The sequence below is a fragment of the Gracilinanus agilis genome, chromosome 6 (genome assembly GCF_016433145.1).
Source record: "Gracilinanus agilis isolate LMUSP501 chromosome 6, AgileGrace, whole genome shotgun sequence".
Taxonomy (NCBI): domain Eukaryota; kingdom Metazoa; phylum Chordata; class Mammalia; order Didelphimorphia; family Didelphidae; genus Gracilinanus; species Gracilinanus agilis.
In genome coordinates, this window is record NC_058135.1 from 15571088 (window position 1) to 15595387 (window position 24300).

Here is a 24300-nt window from a genome sequence, read left to right on the forward strand (position 1 = left end):
GTGTACAATAGATTCCCTAGGCTGTAGCCTAGTTCCAAGATGATCCAAATGCTAAAGATTACTACTATGCAAATATCAGATGGGCAAAAGAAGAGAGCCTACCCTCATGGGCATGGGCAGCCCTGGGCCACAGTGGCTTTCATGCCATGCCTTCTATGAATGATCTTAAAAGGGAAAGCATCCCAACAAGGGTTGAGAGGGCACAGATGGGCTATGATCTGATTGAGGGAGGGAATGTTGACATTGAGATGGAAGGAAATTATTTTCTAAACTTTATCATTTTTATCCTTATTACCAATAATAACATATAATTTGTTTTTTATTCACAAATTGCCTTCAAGTATCTCTAAGACCAGGGAGAGTTTGCTTTTAAATCTATGCCACAACTTCATATAACAATAAAAAATACACAATAAAATACACAATGTGTATTTTGTGGTTTTATTTTACTTTTGAAATCAGAGATAAGCATCTTTAAATTTTTTTTTCTACTCTCTAGGACTATACAATCATAGGATCAGGAAATGAAAAGGCCCTAGAGAACATGTGGCCTCATCATTTCATTTTTCATGAAGAAGAAACTTAAGTCAAAAGAGGTTGAATAACTTAACAAAGATTTGGTCAACCCCACCCTCTCACTCATCCAATTTTCCATCTCTCCGTCTGCTGGCTCCTTCCCTACTGCCTACAAACATGCCCACATCTCCTCACTTGACTCTTCTATCACCACTCTCTCTTCTGAATCTCTCCTCTCTTTTGTGGCTTAACTCCTGTAGAAAATCCTTTAGAAAAACCAATTGGAGAATTGGTGTCTCTATTTCCTCTCAACCCACTCTTAGCTTCGCACCTGAAACCACTCTCTCCAAAGTGACCAATGATCTCTTAGTTGCCAAATCCAATGGCATTTATTCAATACTCATTCTTGACCTCTCTGCAGTCTTCTCACTAGGTTTTCTAAGACACTATTTTCTTACTGGTTCTCCTACATGTCTGACATTCCTTCTGTCTCTTTTGCTAGACCATCCTCCAGATCATGCTTCTAACAATTGGCATCCCTCAGGGCTCTGTCTCAGGCCCCCTCTCTCTAGATTATTTCACTTGGTGAGCTCATTAGCTCCCATGGACTTAGTCATCATGTTTATGCTGATGATTTTCAAATATATTTCTATAGTTCCAATCTTCTTGAATAATCTCTAGTCCTTTATGTCCAACTGCCTAATGAAAATCTCAAACTGGATGCCCAGCAGATATCTTAAAACTCAACATGTCCAAAACAGAACTCATTCTCTTCCCTATTAAACACTTTCCCCCCAACCCTATTACTATAGAGGGCAAATCCTAGTCCCCCAGAATCACAACTTGTGTGCCATCCTGGACTTCCCACTCCTTCTCATCTCCTCTATCAGATCAGTTGCCAAATCCTTTAGAATATGCCCTCTTCTCTCCTCTGGCATCACCACTACCCTGGTTCAGGATCTTTGTCAAAGAGAGAAATCTGAAATACTTAACCCAACAGGAGTAAGGAAAATGAAAAGAATCTGTTTTTTTGGGATTGAATCACCTGATATAATGATTTAAAACCCAAGGATAAATCTGTGATACCAGATACACTCACCACTTGGTTCAGTCCTAAGGAGTTTTTAATCTGCCCTAGCTAAGGATAACTAGTAAGTACACAAGCCAGGAACAGGAGCACCAGGCATCCTATCCATACAATAGGGCATACCAACTAAAGCCCGGCCTATTTCTTGTAACTCTGAGGAGAACCTGGCAGTGGCGCCAAAAGGCCTACTGTCTAGAAGCATCAGAGATACCCTTTCTGTATAAACAGAAAGAAGCAAAGTGTTAACCCAGCAAACTGGGCCCAGGTCTCTGATCTAGCACCCAGTGAAAAGGCAACAGTGATGTCCCCAATGCTGTGACTCTCCCCAGCTTACCGGAATCATCCATCACGGCAATGGCTTGTTCAGCCTTGTGCTGCAGAGCCAGGAGGGCAGCTTGCCTTCCTTGTAAAGCTCTCAATTGCTCCTGCTGTTGTAACATTCTTTTTAACAAATCATGTTGTTTCTTCAAATTTTCCAGCTCTTCCCTTGGCTCCTGCTGGGGATCTCTGGCCTAGGGAATAAATCAAATTGTGCTTGAGTTGGAGTTATCAAATCCTTCAACTATGTTCCCCAGACGCCCACACAAATCTTTAGACACTAATAGAAAGATAAACCCCTTGGAGAGAGTTCAGAATAGTCTGGAGAAGAGTGTGATATCAGAATGGCTACAGAAATAGAACACTGTCATGAAGGAAGGGTGAGAAGCAAAGAAGTCAGTGCAGGGAGGGGACAAAGAAGAGACAATGGATACACTTAGGGGGACAGAGAACAAGAGAGTGGGCAAACATGATAAGAAGCCTATAAATGCAGCAGGGAAGGACAACAGAAGTGTAGACCTGGGTAGTGCCCCAGTGCCTCTCTTTACATAGGTCAGATCAGGACACATTCTCTACAGTTGGTAGCAAAAACAAAACCTCCCCAAACCCTTCAGAAATACTCCTGATCCTCCTAACCAAGGACAGAAAGAAAAGGATTAGTTTGATGATTTTATAAGGGGATGTTTTTAACCTGACTCTATAAACTTAAATAATTCATTTTCTCCTACAAATATAGAGGACATTCCCAGGTTAGGGAAATAGATTAAAAACACGCAATGTTCCATTTAAGGCATCTTCTAAAAATATTAAATATAAGGCATCTTAAAGTCTACTTAAGTTATCTTACAGAAAATATAACAAAAAGTCAATGATAAAAATATCCATTAAAATCTGTGCCACCAATTTCTGACTTGCATAGAATATAAGATTACCTTATACTTAACAGTTTTATTAGAAACTTTACCTTTAGTCAACTCTAAATTTCTGCACCCTTCCCCGAAGTCTAATAGATAGGGTTTTCTTAAATGGATTATAATCCTTAAAGAGTTTGAAAAAGAAAATCTAAGTTGCTCACTGAATATACCTTCTTTTTGTGAAGTCAGAACTGCATTGAATTAGTTTATGGTTATGATTTGGTTCTCTGGAGAAATCAGGAAGAAGAAAAGAAATTCACTTCTGTTCCTACCAATGTCCATTCTACAAACATTTTTACCTACTTGTCAGGATTCAAAGAAATAAAATCCTGTGTAAGTTTGAGTAACTATGATTTCTAGCTTTCTAGAATGCAATCCCCTCATTCATTCTTGGCCCATAAAAGGCCTTGGAAGTCCTCCTACATTCTGTATACTAGGACTACCAAAGAAAGGGAATCTACCATTATTTGAGATCCACAATGACATTAGAAGAAAAGTAATTTATGAAACAGATAAATTGATAATAAAAATCCACTGCATCCATTTTATATTGTTGGCAATTATATTTTATCTATCTGTACTTTGGGGACATGGAGACACCTTAACTTATAAATGTGTCAGCTCTGAACATTCCTGCTTTGTCAACAGATCAGGGATGTTCTAGCATCATAATCAAAGCTGAGCAAAAGGACTGGATCCCTGGGCCAATTAATGTGGCCTCTTATGGCCTAACCCTCTCTGGCCTAAATAACTTGACCACACAGACTAGCTTAGCTCCACACTCAAAATCCTATTTCCTCTCATCAGTCACTCAGTTACCCTGAATATCTCTAATGTCTGTACCGTGTGATTTGTCTTAGAATGGGCAGAGAAGCTTTGTGTTAGCTGGATACACATTTTCCACCCAGTAGGCTTAAGAAAGAAGTTGCCACCCTCTTCCTATGCTTTTGGCCAGCACTCAGGTTTTTCTTTCTTTTCTCTTTAAAAAAAAAAAAATTTAAACCCTTACTTTTTGCCTTGAAATCAGTACTATGTATTGATTCCAAAGTAGAAGAGTGGTATGGGCTAGGCAATGGGGTATAAGTGACTTGCCCAGGGTCACACAGCTAGGAAGTATCTGAGGCCAAATTTGAACCTAGGATCTTCCATCTCTAGGCCTGGCTCTCAAACCACTGAGCTATACGGCTATTTCCCCCCCCCCCCCCCCCGCTTTAGTTTCTATTATGAGTTATAACAGAAGTGAGTGAGAGGGAAACAGAGAGTAATGAGAGAAAAAACAAAACAAAACAAAAAAACAGTAGGAATCAGATCTCCAAAGAGTTTTTAATAATCCAAGGCAGCAATAAAAGCTATAATAAAGTAAGCAGACCATGATTCTATGGAAATGTTTTCTATTTGATCTGAAGTAGCTCCTCCAAAAAGAGACAGAATAATTTGGGCCTTTTTGGTTACTACAAGTGCGTGAGGTGAGTGCCTCAGAGAAACCATCTAAAAAAAATTAGGGAGTAACAGGACCTCCCAGAAGCCTAACTAGATGATTTTTCATACACCTTCAATTTCCCCACAATGTGACTTGGGTAATAGACAAGTCTTTGTTCTTTCAAAAAGGCTGGCTACATTCCTCAGTTGATGAATGGACAAGGGACATGAATAGGCAATTTTCAGATAAAGAAATCAAAACTATCAATAAGCACATGAGAAAGTGTTCTAAATCTCTAATAATTAGAGAAATGCATATCAAAACAACTCTGAGGTATCACCTCACACCTAGCACATTTGCTAAAATGATAGAAGGGGAGAATAATGAATGTTGGAGGGGATGTGGCAAAATTAGGACATTAATGCATTGCTGGTGGAGTTGTGAACTGATCCAACCATTCTGGATGGCAATTTGGAACTATGCTCAAAAGGTTTTAAAAGACTATATGCCTTTCAATCCAACCATAGCAATGCTGGGTATGTACCCCAAAGAGATAATAAGGAAAAAGACTAGTACAAAAATATTTATAGCCGCACTCTGTACTAGCAGCAATGCAATGATCCAAACCATTTCTGAGGGAATTATGAGAAAGAATGCTATCCACATCCAGAGAAAGAATAGAGATGGACACATTTTGGGGGGAAATGAAGTGTATCAGTCTTGGTGATCTGGCCATCACTGAGCATTGAAAAAAAGCTGGAGCCAAATGGCAGAGTGGAAACCAAAGAAAGGAACTGGTAGAGCTGATCTGACAAAAAAACATCATTTCCTGGGTTACAGACTATCTCATATTACAATGCTCCTAAAGATTTACCAACAATTCAACAGGAAAGAAATGCAGCAAACATGCTAATGTCCACTATTGCCAAGGACAAAGAGACAGACAGTAAAATGACTTAACGAAAGCTTGTGGAGAGATGGAGAGAAGCAAAGCATAAACTCAAGTGTGCCTCACAATTTGGGTATTGGTTCCCTAATGATATGGGAGAGCTCCAAAGGGGCAAGGACTCTGTTTATGTCCTCAGTGCTGAACATAGTGCCTGGAACATAGCAAATGCTTACTAAATGCTTGTTGGTGATGAAAATAAGAGGCAAGTCCACAGAATAAAAACCAGAGATTAGTAGCAGTTACAAAACAAACTTTTCACCACTTTCAGGGGAGTGGGTCCAGCTACCTTAGAAATGGAAGCATTGTGGAACAACAGGAGCCCTGGGGCTCTGGGCCTGATATCACCTCATACTTCAGTGCCTGCCCTGTCTCGGTTCCTCATCCATAATATGAAGGCTGGAAGCAGAGTCCTTCTAAGTCTGAGCCTGGGACTCCTGCCCAGAGAAGAGGCAGGAGGGGCAAATAAGACTGCCATACAGGGGCTTCCTGGTTAAGATGGTGGCAAAGTAGAGGCAGGGCGACTTTCTCTCCTTACCAACGGATATAGAGTACCTCCAAACAAAAAAAAAACAAATCCAGATGAAAGAAGGGACCCCACAGTAGGGTGCAGTATCGAAGGTATGTGGGATTTGGGCACTTCCACACTATAAGGGGGGGAAATAGCTCCCATCAAAACACGAGCGGATCATCCCTCCCCCACCCCACCCACAGTACCAGAGTCAGAGGCTGCGCTCCAGAGTTAGAGCCAGTGGGGACACAAAATCTAGCTCCTTGGCAGCTAACTGGCACCACTGGGAGCTTGCCCCTGAGAGCAGCAAGAACTGAAACCCCAGGTGGCTGGAAAACTCAGACCTTGGACACAGGAGGGGGGCTGAGAGAGGCAGCGCCCAACACGCTCAGACTCAGGGGAAAATCTCAGGTGGAGGAGCAAGTGTGGGCCAAGTTCCAAGCTCTGAGCAGCCAGCTCGGACCACCACAGGGGCTTGACCCTGAAAACAGCTAGACCAGAGACCCCAGGAGGCTGGAAAATTCAGACCTTGAACACAGGAGTGGGGCTGAGAGAGGCAGCTACAGCACCCAGCTCACTCAGACTCAGGGGGAAAGCCCAGGTAGAGGAGCAAACGTGGGCCAAGTTCTGGGTGTGGGCAGCTGGCTAGGAATACAGGGGCTCGACCCTGAAAACAGCTAGACCAGGAGGGTCCCCAGAGAAGCCAGGAGACTCACAAAGTAGCCTCAGGCAAGAGAATCAGATTGTCTTAATCAGCCTTCTGGTGGATAAACCACAATGATGCCAAGCGAAGCCCAAGAAATAAACAAGACGACCAAGAAAAAAACTCTAACACTTGATAACTTCTGCAAAGAAAAAACCCAGAAAACAGAGGAGGACAAACAATTAAAGACATCCAAACTTTCCCAAAAATACGAAAATGGGTCATAAGATCTTGAAGAGTTAAAATCTAAGATCATGAGAAAGATGGAAGAGATCTGGCAAGAAAATAACAGTTTAAAAGGGAGAATTTTGCAATTGGAAAGTGAGGCTCTGAAATCAAATGTATTGATAAGCAAATTGAAGACCAGAAATGACCAGCTGGAAGCCTTGAAGAACCAGATTGAAAAGGAAAACCAAAAGATTTTAGCCAAAAACCAGTCTCTAAAGGCTAGAATTGGGTAATTAGAAGCCAAAGATCTTACAAGACAACAAGAATTAATAAAGCAAAGTCAAAAGACTGACAAAATAGAAGGAAACATGAAATATTTCAATGAGAAGTTAATAGACCAAGAAAACAGGTCTAGAAGAGACAATTTGAGAATCATTGGTCTCCCTGAAAAAACAGAAATTAATAGAAAATTGGACTCAATACTAAAAGAAATTATTCAGCAAAACTGCCCTGAAGTTCTACAACAAGAGGGCAATGTAGACATTGAAAGGATCCATAGATCACCCTCTACACTAAACCCTGAAAAGACAACCTCCAGGAATATAATAGCCAAATTCAAGAGCTTCCAAGTAAAAGAAAAAATCTTACAAGAAGCCAGAAAGAGACAATTCAGATATCAAGGAGCACCAATCTGGATCACACAGGATCTGGCAGCCTCCACACTAAAAGACCACAAGGCTTGGAATATGATATTCAGAAAGGCATGAGAACTGGGTCTACAACCAAGGATCACCTAGCCATCAAAACTGACTATATATTTCCCGGGGAAAGTATGGGCATTCAACAAGATAGAAGATTTCCAAATATTTGCACAGAAAAGACCAGGACTAATGGAAAGTTCGATATCCAACCACAAAAAACAAGAGAAACATGAAAAGGTAAATAAAAAACAAAGGGGAAAAGAAAGAAAACTCTTATTTTTAAATCTGCCTCGTTAAGGGCTTTAATAAGATCAAATTATTTGCATTCCTATATGGAGAAATGTTATGTGTAATTTTCAAAAACTGTATTCACTATTATAGTAATTAGAAGAATTATTCTTCTAGGGAGAGGTTGGAGCACTAAATGGTCTAACATGAGACAGGGTGGGGAAAAAAAGAGGGGGGGTGAATAGTAGATGGCACCAAGAGAAACTTGAATGAATAAGAAAAATAGGATATTCTATACCACACAAAGAGAACATGGGAAGGGGAGGGGATGAATACTATTATAAGAAGGAGAGGAAGAGAGCATTAAGAGGTAATATTTAAACCTTACTCTCAGTGGAATTAATCCTGAGAGGGAAGAGTAGCTATATCTATTGGGATATAGAATTCTATCTAACCCTACTGAGAAAGTCAAAAGGGATTAACCAAGGGGAGTGGGAAGGTCAAAAAAGGGAGGGGAGGAGAGGGGGGAGGGAATTCATTAGGCCTTAAAAAATAAAAAGAGGGGAATAATAAGGGAGGGGATGGAAAGGGAAGTAAATCAAGGGAGGGGACAAGGGGGAATGGTCTAAAACAAACCACTGGTTTAAAAGGAAATAACATAAGAAGGGGTAGAACTAGGAGAGGATACCAAAATGGTAAGGAATACACAACGGATTATTATAATTCTGAATGTGAATGGGATGAACTCACCCATAAAACGGAAGCAAATGGCAGAGTGGATGAGAAACCAAAATGCTACCATACGTTGTCTACAAGAAACACATATGAGGCAGGTGGACATACACAGGTTTAAGGTCAAGGGTTGGAGCAAAATCTTTTGGGCTTCAAATGAGAAAAAGAAGGCAGGGGTGGCGATCATGATTTCTGACAAAGCCAAAGTAAAAATAGATATGATTAAAGAGACAGGGAAGGTCATTACATCCTGATAAAAGGCAGTATAGACAATGAGGAAATAACAGTACTCAACATGTATGCACCAAATGGTATAGCATCCAAATTCCTAAAGGAGAAACTGGTTGAGTTCAAGAAGGAAATAGATAGTAAAACCATACTAGTGGGAGATCTAAATATTCCTCTTTCAGATCTAGATATATCAAACCAAAAACTAAATAAGAAAGAGATAAGAGGTGAATGAAATCCTAGAAAAATTAATTTCTAAAGAAAAAATTGAGGAGCTTAAGGAGAAAACAGATAATAAAACTATACTAGTGGGAGACTTGAACCTTCCTCTATCAGATCTAGATAAATCAAACCAAAAAATAAATGAGAAAGAGGTAAGAGAAGTGAACAAAATCTTAGAAAAATTGTTAATAGATATGTGGAGAAAAATAAATACACCTTCTTTTCAGCAGCACGTGATACATTCACAAAGATTGACCATAAACTAGGACATAAAAATATAGCAAACAAATGCAAAAAAGTAGAAATGATAAATGCAACCTTTTCAGATCATAATTTAATAAAAATATTTATTAGCAAGTGTACATGGAAAGGCAAATTAGAAATTAAATAATATGATTCTCCAAAATCAGTTAAAGAATAAATCACAGAAACAATTAACAGTTTTATTGAAGAGAATGACAATGATGAGACTTCTTACCAAAATGTATGGGATGCAGCCAAAGCAGTAGTCAGAGGGAAATTGATATCCTTGAGTGCACATATTAACAAATTAGGGAGGGCAGAGGTAAATGAATTAGGCATGCAAATTAAAAAACTAGAAAGTGAACAAATTAAAAATCTCCAGATGAAAACTAAATTAGAAATCCTAAAAAATAAAGGAGAAATTAATAAAATCAAAAGTAAAAGAGCTATTGAATTAATAAATAAGACTAGAAGCTGCTACTTTGAAAAAACAAATAAAAGAGACAAAGTATTGGTCAATCTAATAAAAAAAAAGCAAAGAAAACCAAATTAAAAGTATCAAAGATGAAAAGGGGAACCTCACGTCTAATGAAGAGGAAATTAAGACAATCATTAAAAACTATTTTGTGGGGGGCAGCTGGGTAGCTCAATGGATTGAGAGCCAGGCCCAGAGACGGTAGGTCCTAGGTTCAAATCTGGCCTCAGACACTTCCCAGCCGTGTGACCCTGGGCAAGTCACTTGACCCCCACTGCCTACCCTTACCACTCTTCTGCCTTGGAGCCAATACACAGTATTGACTCCAAGACGGAAGGTAAGGGTTAAAAAAAAAAAATTTTTTTTTTTAAAACTATTTTGCCCAATTATATGGCAATAAATACAGCAATCTAAGAGATATGGGTGAATATCTACAAAAATATAAATTGCCTAGATTAACAGAAGAAGAAATAGAATATTTAAATAATCCCATATCAGAAAAAGAAATTGAACAAGCCATCAAAGAACTCCCTAAGAAAAAATCCCCAGCGCCTGATGGATTCACAAGTGAATTCTATCAAACATTCAAAAAACAACTAATCCCAATACTATACAAACTACTAGACATAATAAGCAAAGGAGTTCTACCAAATTCCTTTTATGACACTAATATGGTACTGATTCCAAAACCAGGCAGACCAAAAACAGAGAAAGAAAACTACAGACCAATATCCTTAATGAACATAGATGCAAAAATCTTAAATAGAATATTAGCAAAAAGATTCCAGCAAGTGATCAAGAGGGTTATTCATTATGATCAGGTGGGATTTATACCAGGAATGCAAGGATGGTTTAATATTAGGAAAACCATCTACATAACTGACCATATCAACAACCAAACCAACAGAGAAAAAAAGCCTTTGACAAAATACAACACCCATTCCTACTGAAAACATTAGAAATATAGGAAAAGAAGGACCTTTCCTAAAAATAATAATATATATCTAAAACCATAAGCAAGCATCATCTGCAATAGGGATATATTAGAAGTCTTACCAATAAGGTCAAGAGTGAAACAAGAATGCCCATTGTCACCTCTATTATTTAACATGGTACTAGAAACACTAGCAGTAGCAATTAAGAGAATAAAAAGAAATTGAAGGTATTAAAATAGGCAACAAAGAGACCAAGCTATCACTCTTCGCAGATGATATGATGGTCTACTTAAAGAATCCCATAGAATCAACTAAAAAGCTAGTGGAAATAATCAACAACTTTAGCAAAGTTGCAGGATATAAAATAAATGCACATAAATCATCAGCATTTCTATATATTTCCAACACATCTCAGCAGCAAGAGTTAGACAGAGAAATGCCATTTAAAATCACTCTAGGCAAAATAAAATACTTGGGAATCTATCTGCCAAGACATACACAGGAATTATACGAACACAACTACACTTTCCACACACTCTACACCAAAATAAACTCAGAATGGGTGAATGACATGAATATAAAGAAGGAAACTATAAGCAAATTAGGTGAACATAGAATAGTATATTTGTCATATCTTTGGGAAAGGAAAGATTTTTAAGACCAAGCAAGAGTTAGAAAAAATTACAAAATGTACAATAAATAATTTTGATTACATTAAATTAAAAAGTTACAAACTGTACAAACAAAACCAAAATTAGAAGGAAAGCAACAAATTGAGAAAAAAACTTTAACAAAAACCTCTGACAAAGGTCTAATTACTCAAATTTAAAAGGAGCTAAATCAATTTTAAAAATAAATCAAACCATTCCCTAATTGATAAATGGCCAAGGGACACGAACAGGCAATTTTCAGATAAAGAAATCAAAACTATCAACAAACAAACGAAAAAGTGCTCTAAAGCGCTAATAATTAAGAGGAATGCAAATCAAAACAACTCTGAGGTACCACATCACACCTAGCAGGATTGGCTAATATGACAGCAAAGAAAAGTAATGAATGTTGGAGGGGATGTGGCAAAATTGGGACATTAATGCATTGCTGGTGGAGTTGTGAAATGATCCAACCATTCTGTATGGCAATTTGGAACTATGCCCAAAGAACGCTAAAAGATTGCCTGCCCTTTGATCCAGTCATACCGCTGCTGGGTTTATATCCCAAAGAGATCATAGGGAAAAAGACTTGTACAAAAATATTTATAGCCGTGCTCTTTGTGGTGGCAAAAAAACTAGAAAATGAGGGGCTGCCCTTCAATTGGGGAATGGCTGAACAAATTGTGGTATCTGGTGGTGATGAAATACTATTGTGCTCAAAGGAATAATGAACTGGAAGAGTTCCATGTGAACTGGAATGACCTCCAGGAATTGATGAAGAGTGAAAGGAGCAGAACCAGGAGAACTTTATACACAGAGATGGATATACTGTGGTAAAATCGAATGTAAGGGACTTCTCTACTAGCAACAATGCAATGATCCAGAACAACTATATCAGGGACCTATGAGAAAGGACACTATCCACATTCAGAGAAAGAACTGTAGGAGTAGAAACACAGAAGAAAAACAACTGCCTGATCACATGGGAAGATGGGAATATAATTAGGGATATGGACTCAAAATGAACACGCTAGCACAAATATCAATAATATGAAAATAGGTCTTGAACAATGACATATGTAAAACCCAGTGGAATTGTGTGTCGACTATGTAAGAGGGTGGGAGGAGGGGAGGGATAGAGCATGAATCCTATAACCATGGAAAAATGCTCTAAATTAATTAATTAAATGAAAATTTTGAGGAAAAAAAAAAGAACATACTTCAGTGACTGTTAGAGATATTAAGCGAAGCATTCCAAGGATCTTTCAAGACTACAGTGAACCAAAATCAGTCATATTGAAGTGCAAAGGAAAGCGCTGTCAGAAGTCAAAAGGCTTCTTTTGACCAAGAGCTGACTGATACCACATACAGAGAGATCAGAAAAGAACCTTCAGAAGGACATGACAGGTGGAATGCTGCTCCTAAACCTTCTATAATGCTGTGTTGACTTCTTGACATTGGAAGGACAATGCAAAGAACAGATTTTAAAATACAAACCCCACTGACCCCGCAAAAAACAAAAGAGCTTATAACTTTTGCTAGAAAGAAAAATTTGTCCCAGGCCAAGGCAGTACAAAGATTGAGTTTTAGAAATTGGAGAAATGTAATCCTTGGTGCTGAAGCTTACTTCTCATTCCAGGATCTATCGAACCTGTCACTAGAAGAACTATGGGTGTCTCGAAGGTCCATAAAATATCCACAGATGTAAAACATCTGTAAAAACCCTGGTTTGTTTGTTTTCCCTTAAATCTCCAAGGGGGCCGAGAAGACTTTGAGAGAATTGACTGGGAACTAAGAGAATGAGGAACTCTAAACTCTGATATTGACATATGACATATACCTAAGGGTTAAAATCAAGGCTTGACTTGGAAAAAATGGAACTCGTTGGGTACCTACTCTGCCATTTCCCGACTTGAAAAGCACTGAGAAGAGAAGGGACTTCCTCAAGAGCTCATGGCCAGATGGCATCAAAGTGAAACTCAAACCCATGTCTTCTAGGCACAAAGCCAACATTCTACCCCCCTATACTACAGTAATCTGAACGTGATGAATGACAACAATGTACATTTCTGGCACTCTGGGGGATCTCAATTTTTCCATTCCTTTTTTAATGTCAGAATATTACACAACATTGAAAAGGCGTCCCTGGAAGGAAAGACACACAAATGATACCTTACAGAGTAAGGAAATGGATATAAGGCAAGTCTGACATTGAGGATGTCATTTTTCTAAAGATCATAAATCATTTGAACTAATGTGGCACAGAGGGTAGTAATAAATCACTGGATTGAAACTGAAGCAAACCCAAGAATGGCAAGTTTTTTGTTTTTTTTTTTAAATTTATGTTCTGGGGGGGGAATCTGGGAGGATAAAGAGTCTCTGGGATTTCCTGGTGTGGGAGACCAGGACACAACTTCCTTGATTAATTTAGATCGGAACACACTCAGAAACTCAAACAGGTCTTTGAAAGCTGCCTAGGAGTCTTGAGATCTACCCAAGGGCATATGTCAAAGGCAGACCTTGAACCCAGGGCTTCCTTACAACAAAATCAGCTTTCTCTATCTGTTCTACCATACTATATCTCAGAAGATTCTTTTTATAATTGTATTTAACTAAGAGAACAGAACAGCAAGCATAAAACAATGGAACATTTGGCCTACATCCAAATTGAGCTTTATATTTAGTTAAAACAACATCTGGTGAAGCACCAAAAAACCCAGTATATTCAACTAAGCACATGGCCTATAGAAGTGTTTTGTTTTTTCAAACCCTTAACTTTGTATTAGAATCAATATGAGGTATCCATTCCAAGGCAAAAGAGTGTTAAGGGCTAGGCAATGGAGGTTAAGTGACTTGCCCAGAGTCACATAGCTAGATAAGTGTCTGAGGCCAGATTTGAACTCAGGTCCTCACAATTCCAGACCTGGTGCTCTCTTCCTTGAGCCCTTTTCCAGAATGCTAAATTTGGGTTAGAATTTAGTGAAAGTCAAGCTGAATTTTCTTCTGTTCACAGACCTCCTGAGATCTATTTACAGAACACAGGCCAAGAACCTCTGTTTTCTGTTTTCCACTTATACTGGTTCCCCTTCTCCCCTACCCCAGGGTTTCTATCAAGCTAAGGAATGACGATGCTTCTGGCACATCTTTTCCTTAACAACTACAAATTCTTACAGAAGTACAGCTATGCCACCAACACAACTCTGGCTAAACTTTATCATTTACTTTAAAAGAAAGGCAATCAAAAAAAGTCTTGAGCACAGAGAATCAGTCTTAGAAACAAGAAGTTCTGGATTCAAGTCTTGCCACATAGTGGTCCTGAGCAAATTGCTTCTTCTCTCGGGGCTTTTAAGCCATCCAGGAGATGTCAGGACTTGCCTTGGTAGAAAGAGCTTCCTAACTTGGGAGTTTTAAATAATAATGAAATCACAGTTCTAATCCTTAGCTCTATCCCATATAAATAAAAAGGAAATGCTTATCAGTGACTAAGCAGAAGTTTTACCCCAAGAAAGTCTTATACTATTTCTTGTCTGATATATATATACACATAGTACCTTAAAATGAAATTACTTTCAATGGGGCTATAAAGGTAAAATATGACAAATTAAACAGAAAACATTTGTCAGAAACATCTCAGCAATCAATCTGACTGTGGAATAAAGAGTTAAAAGAACTTTCAATTAGCATATAAAAAAAGCAGCAAAAGAGAACACTAAAACTATTTCCTTTCAGCAAAAGGCAAGGGGAAAAGGGGACTTGCTGGATTTTCTGTTAGCGTTAGAGAATTACTAGTATGTGAAGAGGCCCCATGACTGATCCCCAACAACATGGTTTTAACTTGGAATCCAAAAGGCAACTCTTTTTAAGCTGTTAGAGGTTTAGAAAATGTGTTCAATGTGTACTGTACAAAGACAGGGAATTGGCTTAAGTAATTAATCTTTAGGTTCATGTGAGGTGAAAAACCCATAAAAATGCAGGTTAAAAATAGTGATTATTTTAAACAGCAATTGTTACAGAAAGTGAAGAAAGAAGGCACCCAACCAGAGAGGGCTACCCCACCCCACTGCCCCCCAACCTCCCCCACCCATTCTGGCTCCCCAGGCTTTCCCGGGAGAGGCCCCCACAAGGGGTGCAGGGGCTGTACCTTTGCGGGTAGTCCATGTCCTTGGCTATACTTCCTATTAGGCCACATGTCCCTGTCATTCTGAGCAGGTCTGTCACCTTTCCCTTTTGGACTTGTAGGGACGTCAATGTCTGAAACCTGTTCTTGGGAAGCTGAATCCCCTAGTTTGTCCTCAATGCACGGCCGAATTCTCAGACTACAAGATGCCTCCTTTATTAAATAGTGTAGCGCATTAATTCTCTTATACACACTCCTGTTTTAACACACACGTTAAAGGCAGCCTCATAAACAAGGCCCGCCCACTCACCAGCCCTCCCAGCCCATGCCCATATCCAGCCCCACCTTGCCCCCCCCCCCCAGGAGGGAGAAGTCACTGAGGTCCCTCCTGTTAAAGTGGGGCACCAGAATCATGGCTATGCTCCAAGCAGCAACCAAGAGGCCACTGCTAAGGCCATGCCTACCTGCCCAGCCCCTCACCATCCTCACAGCTCTCCTCCTTTGTCCTTTCCCAATTGGGAACTAATGCCTGTACACGCTAGCATCTCCAAAGCCTAAGTCAATGGCACCATCTTTATGAATATATCTCCATCCCAATCACAATGGGTAGAATGAATCAATTTGGAATGTTATTTTGGGAGGGAAATCTGGGCTCACTGGGAACATAAATATCCCCTCTGCTGAAGACCATTTCCACTTGATTTGCTCAAGTTGTCAAAGCAGCCAGTTCTACAATGGCTGCTGTGGAAACAAGTCAGAAAAGAACATAAAAACATTTTCATTTCCTCTTCAAGGAAAGGAGGAAATGAAGCAGCAGTAAAAACGAATATAATACCCCAAAAAATTTTAACCCCTTAATTTCTAATGCAAATCATAAATAGGACCCCCCCTCCCATTATAAACAAAGACTCTGTTAGGTCCTTTTCTTTCTTTTTTGTTTTTTTAAACCCTTAATTTCTGTTTTAGTAACAACTTTAAGACCAAAGGGCAAGGGCTAGGCAAATGGGCTTAAATAACTTGCCCAGGGTTACACAGCTAGGAAATGTCCGAGGCCAGATTTGAACACAGGTCATCCGACTCCAAGCCTAGCTCTCTATCCACTGAGTCATCTACCTCCCTTTTTTCACAAGGGGAATTTTACTGATCAAGTTAACTATTTAACTTATTTCTACCTAAGCAAAGATCAATAGAAACAGAAGCTCCTGGAGTAATAATAACAGTGGCCTTTTCTAGAGCACCTATTACTGTGCCAGGACTGATTATCATCTCATTAGAATCATTGCAGCAAATCTGGGATAGAGGGGTTATTAAGGTCAGTCCTGATGTTCTCGTCTTTTCTGACAACTCACTCCCCAAAGTTTCTGAAATTCCTTTCTTTCCAAGGATAAATAATGTTTGGTAGCTCCCATTTTCCTGGACCATTTTAGGCAAATCCCCTTCTCTGATATACCAGTGCCCGAAGACCCTCTGACATCAGGTAAAGCAAGCTCAAAGAGAAAACTTATCTTCTTTCTGCTGGGTTTGAGAGCCATTTGGCTCTGTAAGTACGCGGGTTAATTAACCCTGGAGAGGTGGGGACTACAGAATGAATGGTTCAAAAGGCAGGTCACCAATGAAGTGACTTTGAGTCTTGGCAACCTTGACTTCAAGCTCCCCAACTGAAAGCCTACAGGGACACCAACATCTCCTAAAAGAAAGAGAATCCAGGGATATCTTCACACAATGTGTATCTCCCTGTGCCATCCCCCAAGTGGAAAAATTGCTCCAAAGCGGGAAACTGGTCATAGCAATGCTAAGTTTTGCTACTTGAAGGGAGGTCCAATTACTCTTAAAAATAAGCCAAATATGAAAATCGATAAAGCTATTGAGTGATAATAAAATGTCTGATCTAGCTCTCAAATCTGAGTGTGCCCAGGGCTCTCCTCTGATCAAACACTGTCTTGCACAAGAGAGCTACAAAAATCGTCACCTTCATTCCCAGCACGTTAAGGACTAAGAAGCAGCTTACCGTGGTGTCTGAAGCCCCAGACTGCACATCTACGTTTAGTGATGTGCTCTCAGCTACAGAACCAGATCCCACAGCGGAATCTATAGTCCGAACATCCTCCTCCTCATTTTCTCTAGCCTGAAATATTTCAGTGCATGTATAAATCATCCAACTATTAAAAAGGGACAACAGAGAGTGAAAATGGATGGCACTTTGTCTTGGCAATCACACACCACTCCCCTGATATCATTAGAACACCCAGCAGTCAGTCAATCAGTGACTCCTGCCAGTGACGCAGGGATGACATTGGATCAATGTTCAAAGGGTCTAACACTCACAAGCATCTTTTGCAGAAATTTCAGGTAGGACTTTTCTTGCTCTTTAAGATGGTCTATGAGGTGTGTGAGGCGCTCGACATTAGCGGATCTCTCATTTTTCTCTACAAGGTCATCCCGCATGGAACTAGCCTTGGCAATATAGTCACGAATCTGAACCAGCCTGCTCACAACCTGCAGAGAGGATATGCTGTCAGTTAAGGCTCGCAAGCATAGCTGGGAGATCTTAGTGTTAGCAGGTCGCTGACCCCAAGGGTTTTCCCACATGGAACCGCTTCCAGGTTTGGTCACTCACATGACAGACAGAGCTCACCTTAATGAACCCTTCCCATACTACTCGAGCTGGCAGGCAACACTATTCTTTTCAAAGGATCAATTTTAAAAGCAGTTAGGCTCATAAACTTGGTTTTTAATGTTAACCCAAGAGTACAGAATAGGCTGGGGGGAAAAGTCATTGCTTGCAATTTTAGACTAAAGCCCCAAAAGAATCCAAATGACCATAAAACTCTAACAAACTGACATGGGAGACTGACTGCAAAAAGCAACTTCTGGTAGTGTCCATCAATAATGCACCTCAGCCCTCTAAATTCCATAGGTCCTCTAGCATGCAGAAGGTGACTTCTACATACTGGGCACTTGGGACAGCATCTAATAGATGTCCAACAGTAACTGATGTTCACAATGATAACCTGAGTATCAGACGAGCAGCTGACATTTACCTTGTTGTATTTTAAAGTCTACAAAATTCTTCTGCCTAACTGCCCTCATCTAAGCCTCTCTCTGAGCTTATAAAGTAGTTGTTACAGGCATGACTGAAGCCCTTTGCAGATGATGGCTACCAAATGTCAGGAGATGGGATTGAGTCCAAAATTCTATTAACAACCACAAATGCTGGTGGTCCCAAAGAAATTGCAAGATCATCAAAGCTCCTCTGAATGGAATAATAATGAATTTAGACTATAAACCATCTAGACATTTTGGTGTCTTTTAGTCCATTCTAGTTTTCTGCTAATCAGTTAACTTACAGAGGGCCTCTATGGTTCAGTGATGCTTCTTAGCCACAACAATTTCAAAACTGCAAACCTTAGAATACTTTGAATACATTGGGAAGATTAATGAGACTTTTTTTCCTATAGTGGGGAAAACAGATACAAATCAATTGCTACTTAACCTAACAAAATTCCTATGTGTACAAACTCCTAGAAAAATAATTTTTAAAAAACTCTGTACCTTCCATCTTAGAATCAATACTTTATAGTATTTCTAAGGCAAAGAATGGTAGGGATTAGGCAATGGGGGTTAAGCAACTTGCCCAGAGTCACACAGCCAGGAAATGTCTGAGGTTGAATTTGAACCCAGGACCTCTCATCCCCAGGCCTGATGTTCTATCCCTGAGCCACCCAACTGCCCCTATTTGGGGAGGATGCGGGCAAAACCCAGAAGGAACACGTAGTGATGACAGCATTACCTGGCTGCTGTCCATTGCAGGTTCTCCTCTCCCATCTTCTTCAGAGACTTGACAGTTTTGTAAAAGATCTTTACTCAAAGCCGATGCAAACAGCTCTTTACACTGAGATGACCCACTGGTTTCCCTTGCTTGAGGACTTGTACCAACATCCTTGCTTTTGTTTGTATTAATCTGCATTGACCAAAAGTTGTATGGCTTTCTGTTTTCTGCCAGTTGGCGCTTGTTGTTTGCTGCTGTTGCTCTACCTTGGGAATCACTTCCAATGCTCCTCTAAGGTGAAAAAGAAACCCAACATCACCAACATGAGAAAGTTCTAAGAGAGCCTAAGTAACCCTATACTTCTCCTAATTATATTCCCCTTCAAGTTAGGACCACATATCTCACACCCAGCCTTCTCACTCAATAAACAATCTCCTTAGACCAGTGATGGGCAAACTATTCCTGGCAGGCCATATCCAAGCCGTAGTTTACCCATCACTGCCTTAAGCAATTCCCTAATCTAGTGATTCCCCTGGTGGGTGCTGCAGCGATCCAGTGGGGTGGTGATGGCCACAGGTGCATTTATCTTTCCTATTAATTGCTATTAAAATGTAAAAAAAAATAATTTCCAGGGGGCTAAGTAATATTTTTTCTGGAAAGGGGGCGATAGGCCAAAAAAGTTTGGGAACCACTGCCCTAATCACTACATCTGGATGTGGGGGCATAGTGATTAGGGAATTATTTAAAGCAGTGAAGGGCAACTACAGCCTGGTTCTGGCCCTCGGGGAATAGTTTGTTCATCACTGCCTTAGACTACTCAAGACGTGTTTCCCAGCTGGGTCTCTCTAATAATAAGTCACAGACAATGTACCTGAGGTCTCTGAATTATAGCCACAATGTTTACTGCAAGGTCTTACTTGTACACAGGATTTCTGGAAAGCGACAAACCTAAGAACCAATGGACCTTTGTTTGGCACATTGACCTAAGAACCTGGCTTTAAAAGCCAGTTCAAATCACTAATTGATTCCCTCACCTTAAGCTTGAATCTACCCATATGCAAATCCCATGCAGCATATAATGCTATCTGAATAAGTAACAGAGGCTCAATGTCAAGAAATTTGCTGGAAAAAAGGAAACCACTTCTGGTGGAATCATCAAATTCAGCATTTCTGAACAAAAGCTGCTGACAAACAGACTGGCATGCCTTCAAATCAATCTCTGATCCATCCTCGAATAACCCACCAAGAAACCTAAGTGCTTAAGCTAGAAATAAGCATCAACTCAAGCAGTGACCCATAGGAACTGTAAAGTCATTGCTATTCTTTAGTATGCTCCAAAAGGAGAAAATAAGGCCTGCCTTTGACACCTCACTCACTGCCTACTGCTTTAAGGTACCTTCCCCTACAATAATTTACCAACCTGATCTAAGTCGCTGAAATTGATCCTCTGCTTTAGTTTCTCTAATTCTGCTTGCTCAGGAACAGACATCTGTGTCATATATCTACTGTGAGGAAAAGTGTGAGGAGTCTTTGTCCTTCTCCGTCCAACTCCTGGGGACGACTCAGGGGAAATGTCATTCGTTACCCTCTTTTCACTCTCTACACCAAATTTCTTCTTGTTTTTCTCTGCTGATCTGTTTGCTTTTTTTTGTTGGCCACCCCAGTCCTTAAGAAGGAAAAAAAAAGTAATAAAGTCAGGAAAAAAGTAATGAAATCAGAGTTAATCAGTCCTTTAACAAAGGTAGGTATTTTATTTATTTAGGAAATAAAAGTCTGCCTGGCCTTAGAATGCTAATACATGCCAGTTCTTAGGCAATTAAATAGTTTCATAGAGATTCTAATTTCACTGGCCTTTTTAAAGAAACTGCTACCCCTAAAACTGTATACTCTATGCTTTTGGAAGTAGGGCTTTCTCTGACCCTAATATACTAAACCCTATCCTTGAATCTGTAGCAAGTTAAAGCACTTAAATGCTAGTTAAACTAAATTAATCCAAGGTCCATAATCCTTTGTCCAAGTCTCACTGAAAAACAGTAGCCTAGAACTATGTAACTCAGTTGCTGGAACACCAAACCTGGGGTTAAGAGGACCTGGATTCAAATCTGTCCTCAGATACTTTCTAGCTGTGTGATCCTGGGCAAGTCATTTAACCTACATTGCCTAACCCTTACCACCTCTTCTGTCTTAGAACTGATACTAAGACAGAAGGTAAGAGTTTAAGGGGAAAAAAAACATAATAGCCTCAAGTTCTGCCTTGTGCTAAAGAATGTGCTGAAATCACAGAACCCTCCCCATGTCCAGCAATGTCCCACCAGGGAACAATCAATCCTTTCAATAAAGAATATAGCTGGGGGGCAGGTGGGTGACTCAGTGGATTGAAAGTCAGGCCTAGAGTCAGGAGGTCCTAGGTTCAAATCTGGCCTCAGACACTTCCTAACTGGGTGACCCTGGGCAAGTCATCTGACTAAGGCTCTTGACTTAGTCAAGACCCAAGGGCTTGGTTTCAATCCTGATCCTTCTCCTTCTTGCCTGCATGACTTCAGTTACTTCACAGATCTTTGTTTTCTTCATCTGCTAAGACCTCCTAAGTCCCTTGCAGTCCTAACTTCTATGGTTCAACAAATACAAATTTGCATGCCAGAGTTTTCCTGGGCTAAGCTGGGCTAATCCTTTGGGGAACAAAGTGACTGGAAGTAAACACTGTCCCAGATTTAACTGTGATTAGTAGGATAATATACCATATTGTTCAGTCGGTCGTCCACACTCTCATTACTCCAGTTTGGCAAATCTTGACCATTCCTGCCTTCTTCAAAAGGACCTCCTCCGGTGGCCATATTGTCCCATTAATCAAGAATTATCTGCAAAACAAAAAGAAGTTAAAAACAGACCCAGCCATTGGACAGAATTTTTAGTACATAAAAAGAAAGTTTTATTCTTATTTAATGCTCCCTTCTCAATCAAAAGAAGGCTCTATAAAGAAGATATCATGCAGTAAAATGGGGTACTGCCAAACACACATCACAGATTGAAGGGTCAGACTGCCTGGTAACAGTCTACTTTTGGCAGGATGGGCCTCTTCTGAGCTTGACTCTTCCTGCCTGACCATCCCAACAAATCTAACAGTAACTAAGGCCTGGGGAGTCTACTTCCATATCTTAAATTCATTCTCTCTTTCTATGCCTACTAACACCACCCTTATTCAGGCTCTCATTGCTACATACGTGGACTAACGCAATAGCTCCCTAACTAATCTCCTAATTTCAAATTCCTCTTTCCCAGTGGTGCCAAAGTAATCTTTCTTATATACAAATCTGACCATGTCACTTCTCTGACCAGAAATATTCAATGGTTTCCTATTGGTATTTGAACAAAATATAAACTCCTTAGTTTGGTATTTAAGGCCTACCACAATGCCATGGTTGATTTTCCTCATGTCACTCCCCACCGTACACCCTGAATAGGGCTGCTCTGGATCCTTGGTATGTGTTCAATACAAAGCATCTGTGTACGTTTGCCCCTATCCCTTGCTTTAAGGCCCAGTTCAAATGCTACCTCTTCTGGGAAGCTTTCTCTGATTGCCAGGCCCTCCCATCCCACTCAGGCCAGTTGAGAATGAACTTTTTTTCTTCTTCCTAGCCTGCCATAGAAGAATTAGATTCTCCAAAGTTACACCTACTGTGGTACTTGGTAAATCCAAGCCTTATCATTATTGTATCCTGATGATAAAGTTAGAACACCCAGTACATACATGGCAATTATTATAGCCATCCCCTCCTTCCCCTTCCCCCAGCAATTAGGCAAAGACTCTGTCTTGATTTTCACCATATCTTCCCTAGCAGCTAAGATGAAGCCCTGTATGCATGTGGGAGGCACTCAAGGCCTTTAACTAGTAAAGGAATGAATGAACTTGAATCCTGAGGGCTGTTCTACATGTAGGCAGGCTCCTAACAGAACCCTAGGGCCCTAATTTACAATGAGGTACAATAGCACTTGAGAGTTTATGAGAACACCTTCTCTCTGGTAAACTCTCAATACCCACAGCAAGAAGCAAAAGCAATGAGGTGAACACTACCCACAGCACCATGTTGTGGGTTTAGAGCGCACTGAAGATGATCTACCCAGTGGATCCTTACATTCAAGGAACTTATACACAAATTTGAGAGCACAAAACTTCCAGGTAACCTGAAGGATGGCAGGGAGAGGTGTGCTAGCAGTTGGGAATGTTGCTGTTGTCTTTGTTTTTATTTCCCCAGCTGGCTGAGCCCTACTGATTTGCTCTCCTTCATTTCTTGGTCCCTTACCATCTTCCGTTAACCTCCCACTAAACCTCATGGCCTCCAGCTTCTGCCTCTTGAGGTAATTGTCCTTATGCAGAGATGTGATTATAATATTCTTCTGCTCTAACCTTACAGCTCTTTGGCTTGGCCTTCAAGGTCTTCTCTATCCTTAGTCTGCCCTTTTCTATTTTGTTAACTTTTAACGCCTCCATCCCCCTCTGAATCACTGTTCAAGAACCAGCCTGAACACCATATTGTCCACCCTGCCTTAGACTTCACCTGTCAGGCTGCATACATTCCCTTCATGCATTCATTACGCCACTTGTAAAAGACTCACAATTCCATGAAGGCACAGAATGCATTACTTGTCTTGGGGTGTGTCCCTTAGGATGCACCAATGTTCTTTGCAGTCAGAGCCCATTAAGTATTTGTGGACTCTAAATGGACAAAACAGGAGTCCTGGGCTTAGAAATCCAGTCTGAACTGGAGGCAAGGGTACATAAGACAAATGAAAGTCAGGAATGGAAGCACTAAATGAGGGTGCATACAATGCCATTCTCTGAGCTCAAACCAGTCAAAGAACAGATTAACTTTAGTCCTCTCAACCTATCAAAACCTTCCCCCTTGATATGACTGGGGATGTAGACCCTAAACATTATTATATAAATTATTATATAAATTATTATATTATTATTATATAAATTATTATATATTATATTTTTATTATATATTATATATATTATATATAATATTATATATTATATAAATATTAATAATATGGAAATAGGTCTTGATCAATGACACATGTAAAACCCAGTGGAATTGCTCATTGGCTACAAGAGGGGAATGGGAGAAGGGGAGGGAAAAAATATGATTCATGTAACCATGGAAAAATACTCTTAATTAATTAATTGAGCTTTTGCAAAAGTATAATAAAAACCCCTTCCCCTTGTAATTACTACCTAATTTGCTAACAACGTATACATTCAACAACCATTCCTACAGAGTCAATCAGGTGATGGCAGAGGGAAATTTACCCTAAGTTTACCTGGACCACCACCTTTCTTTGCCACTGGGCATCTGTGATGGCTGCCTGGCTGGTTTACTTGTTAATTCTACCTCCTACAAACACACAAACCT

The 24300-nt window shown here is 40.0% G+C and overlaps 1 protein-coding gene across 1 annotated transcript in view; it reads right to left on the minus strand.

Moving 5' to 3' along the window:
- Positions 1-24300, minus strand: part of PCM1 (pericentriolar material 1) — a 105024-nt gene that overhangs the window by 67491 nt on the left and 13233 nt on the right. The window contains exons 2-7 of the mRNA XM_044681276.1: positions 21622-21741; positions 20304-20549; positions 18905-19174; positions 17440-17610; positions 17123-17239; positions 1938-2115 (exon numbers count right to left, since the gene is read on the minus strand). Coding sequence (XP_044537211.1) covers positions 1938-2115; positions 17123-17239; positions 17440-17610; positions 18905-19174; positions 20304-20549; positions 21622-21717 — 1078 coding nt within the window. The 5' untranslated portion in view covers positions 21718-21741. The remainder of the gene's footprint in view (positions 1-1937; positions 2116-17122; positions 17240-17439; positions 17611-18904; positions 19175-20303; positions 20550-21621; positions 21742-24300) is intronic.